At 53.9% G+C, this 2457-nt stretch overlaps 1 protein-coding gene across 3 annotated transcripts in view; it reads right to left on the reverse strand.

The window, feature by feature from the left end:
• The window catches only part of FHAD1 (forkhead associated phosphopeptide binding domain 1), a 171516-nt gene that overhangs the window by 34710 nt on the left and 134349 nt on the right, over window positions 1-2457 (reverse strand). For all 3 annotated transcript variants that reach the window (XM_006145267.1, XM_006145268.2, XM_027770619.1), the window contains one exon: window positions 1192-1417. In XM_006145267.1, coding sequence (XP_006145329.1) covers window positions 1192-1417 — 226 coding nt within the window. The remainder of the gene's footprint in view (window positions 1-1191; window positions 1418-2457) is intronic.

A 2457-nucleotide genomic window follows, 5' to 3' on the forward strand; every position in this document is an offset into this window, starting at 1 on the left:
GTGGTCGCGGCTGGGGGACGTCGCCTGCCCTTTCTCCTCTCAGCCCGGCCGAGAGTCTTGAAAGAACAATCTGTTCAGTGCCTTCCTGTCCTCACCTCCCACTCCCAGCTCACTGCCTTCTGGCTTCCATTCCCACCACTCTGTCACAGTCACTCGCTTGTTTACTCATTCAACAAACGACTGACGGAATGCCTGCTTCGGGCAGGCACTGATTTAAGTGTGAGATCACAAGGATGCAGTCACCGTTTAGGTCCCGGTTTCAACATCCTCCCCCTGCCCGGGACTCTGCGTTAGGAAACTAAGCCCTGCTCTGTGCCCTGGCCATTCCGGAACACCTGTCAGTCAGGTCAGCTCCTGGGACAATTCCCGGCTTTCCCATCACTGACCCCCAGTACCTAGTGAGACTGGAACATAACAGATGCTCAGCTGAGTGTGCTGAACGCACGAATGCACAAGTCAGCCCTGCCGGCTGGCCAGCTGTCAGGACCAGGACCACGTTTCTAACATATGACATTGTCTGCGACATTTTTGGTGGCCTGGGGGGCCCCTGGCACCTAGTGAGTAGAGACTAGGGATGTTTCTAAGCACCCTAGAATGCACAGGATGGTCCCCCCCACCACGGACTTTTCCAACCCCTACTGTTAATAGCACTGAGGCTGAGAAACCCTGACCTGGGGCCTGGGGCCTCTACTTCCAGAACTCTCCGAGAACTTAGCATCTTTGCGATAACGGGAGTTACTGCGGCCATTTGGGGTGAATTCATGCTCACCACTCTGAGTTCCCATTTCAGCCTTTTTCGATTTATTTTTTAAGAGACAAATCCTGCTGGAAATGAAAGTACATTAGTCAGGTTGCAAATGGCTGAGGGCACGCAGAAGCCTTTGAAAGGCCCTGCACGAGATGTTTTCATGTGGAAAAGCTGATTCCACTTCACGCTGGTCTCAATGCCCCTGCTGGTAGCCTGTGTGTCACCGGCTCACTAGGCTGGCACAAAGGATGTCCCAGTGGATTGTGGTCACTTGTGTTCACCCCAGCCTCAGCGGGCTCCTCGTGTCGTCGCGTGACAAGAAGAAAAGCAGGCCTCCTGGTAGAGCAGGTGTGCCCCTTTTATTAGCCAGCCTACGGGGACCCACGTAGTCATCAGAACCTGCCCCCAATGCCGGGGTTTCCTCGGCCTCTCTCTGCACCTACCTGGGTCGTTGTCCTTCAAAGTGGCAATCTCGCCTTCTATTTTTTTATGGTGTTGGGTCACTCTCTGGAGTCTCTCCTCCAGACTCACAATAGTCTGGGAGTGCTGCTTGATCTGCTCCTTGTACTCCATGATTTCTTCTTCGAATCCGTGTTTCTGGGACTCCCGCTCATCCTGGAGAGCCTTCACTGTGTGCTGCTGCTGCATAATCCGCTCCTCCATCATGATCTGTGGAAACGGAGCAATGGCCACCCTGATCTTGGGAGCCGGAGATGACGGCAACAGCGTGATGGCGCCTTCGCACACGTGGTGCCACACGGGTCCTGCCTCAGGGCCCTTGCAGGGGCCGGCCCTCTACCTTGTGTATTCCTTCCCTAGCTCCCTGCATGGCTGACGCCTTGTCTTTTAGAACTCACTTCCAACATCACCTCCTCAGACAGGCCCTCCCTGATCACACTCCAGGGGCAGCTCGAGGCACTTTCTATGGATGGTTTTATTTTCACCACCTGAAATACTTTTCTTTGCTTCCCACTTCCACCAGAATGGAAACTCTCAGAGAGTAGGGACTTGTCTTTTCTTACAGCACCTAGACCTACACGTTTGATAAATATTTGCTACATGAATGAATGGACTATTACATAAGACAAAAACACATGCATTTGTGTTTCTTGAAAACAAAAATTAGCCATGATCTTCAAGTGGCGAGTCGGACCCTTGTCCACAACCATTCTCCCATCCTGAGGCCCTGCATGGCGTTTCCTTCCCAGCACCTGCTCCCCACACCCTCCTGCTCCTCCAACTTCACCTTCTCTGGCTCCCTTGACGAGGCCATGCTCCTGCGCCCTACTCCTGGTTCACGTTGAGACGCGGCCTCTGATCTCCTGATGTGTGGGTCGTTTGCCCAGGTCAGCGCGTACGAGCCCATGGTCTCTCCGATCCTGCCCGTGAGGCCGCATTCCAAATCTAGACTCTTGCTTTCTCTGCCAAGGCTATCGCCCCAGTGAAAGCTGGGGAATTCCTGAACTTAGATACTCTGTCCTTTCCTCACTTCACCTTCTCCGAAAGAGCATGCCCCTGAGAAGAGACACCCATCACCACCCCAGACCTCCACATCCCTGGGTGCAACTCGCCAGTCTCCTTCGGTACCTCCCTCTCCCTGATACTGTGACCCACTAGCCAGTTACCAAGTCCTGCCGTCTAACTCTCTCTAGAGTGATTCCTTTCGCACTCCTGCCCCCCCCCCCCGCCCCGAGTGTTAGGATCTATTA

Source organism: Tupaia chinensis, unplaced genomic scaffold, assembly GCF_000334495.1.
Source record: "Tupaia chinensis unplaced genomic scaffold, TupChi_1.0 Scaffold000146_1, whole genome shotgun sequence".
NCBI lineage: Eukaryota > Metazoa > Chordata > Mammalia > Scandentia > Tupaiidae > Tupaia > Tupaia belangeri.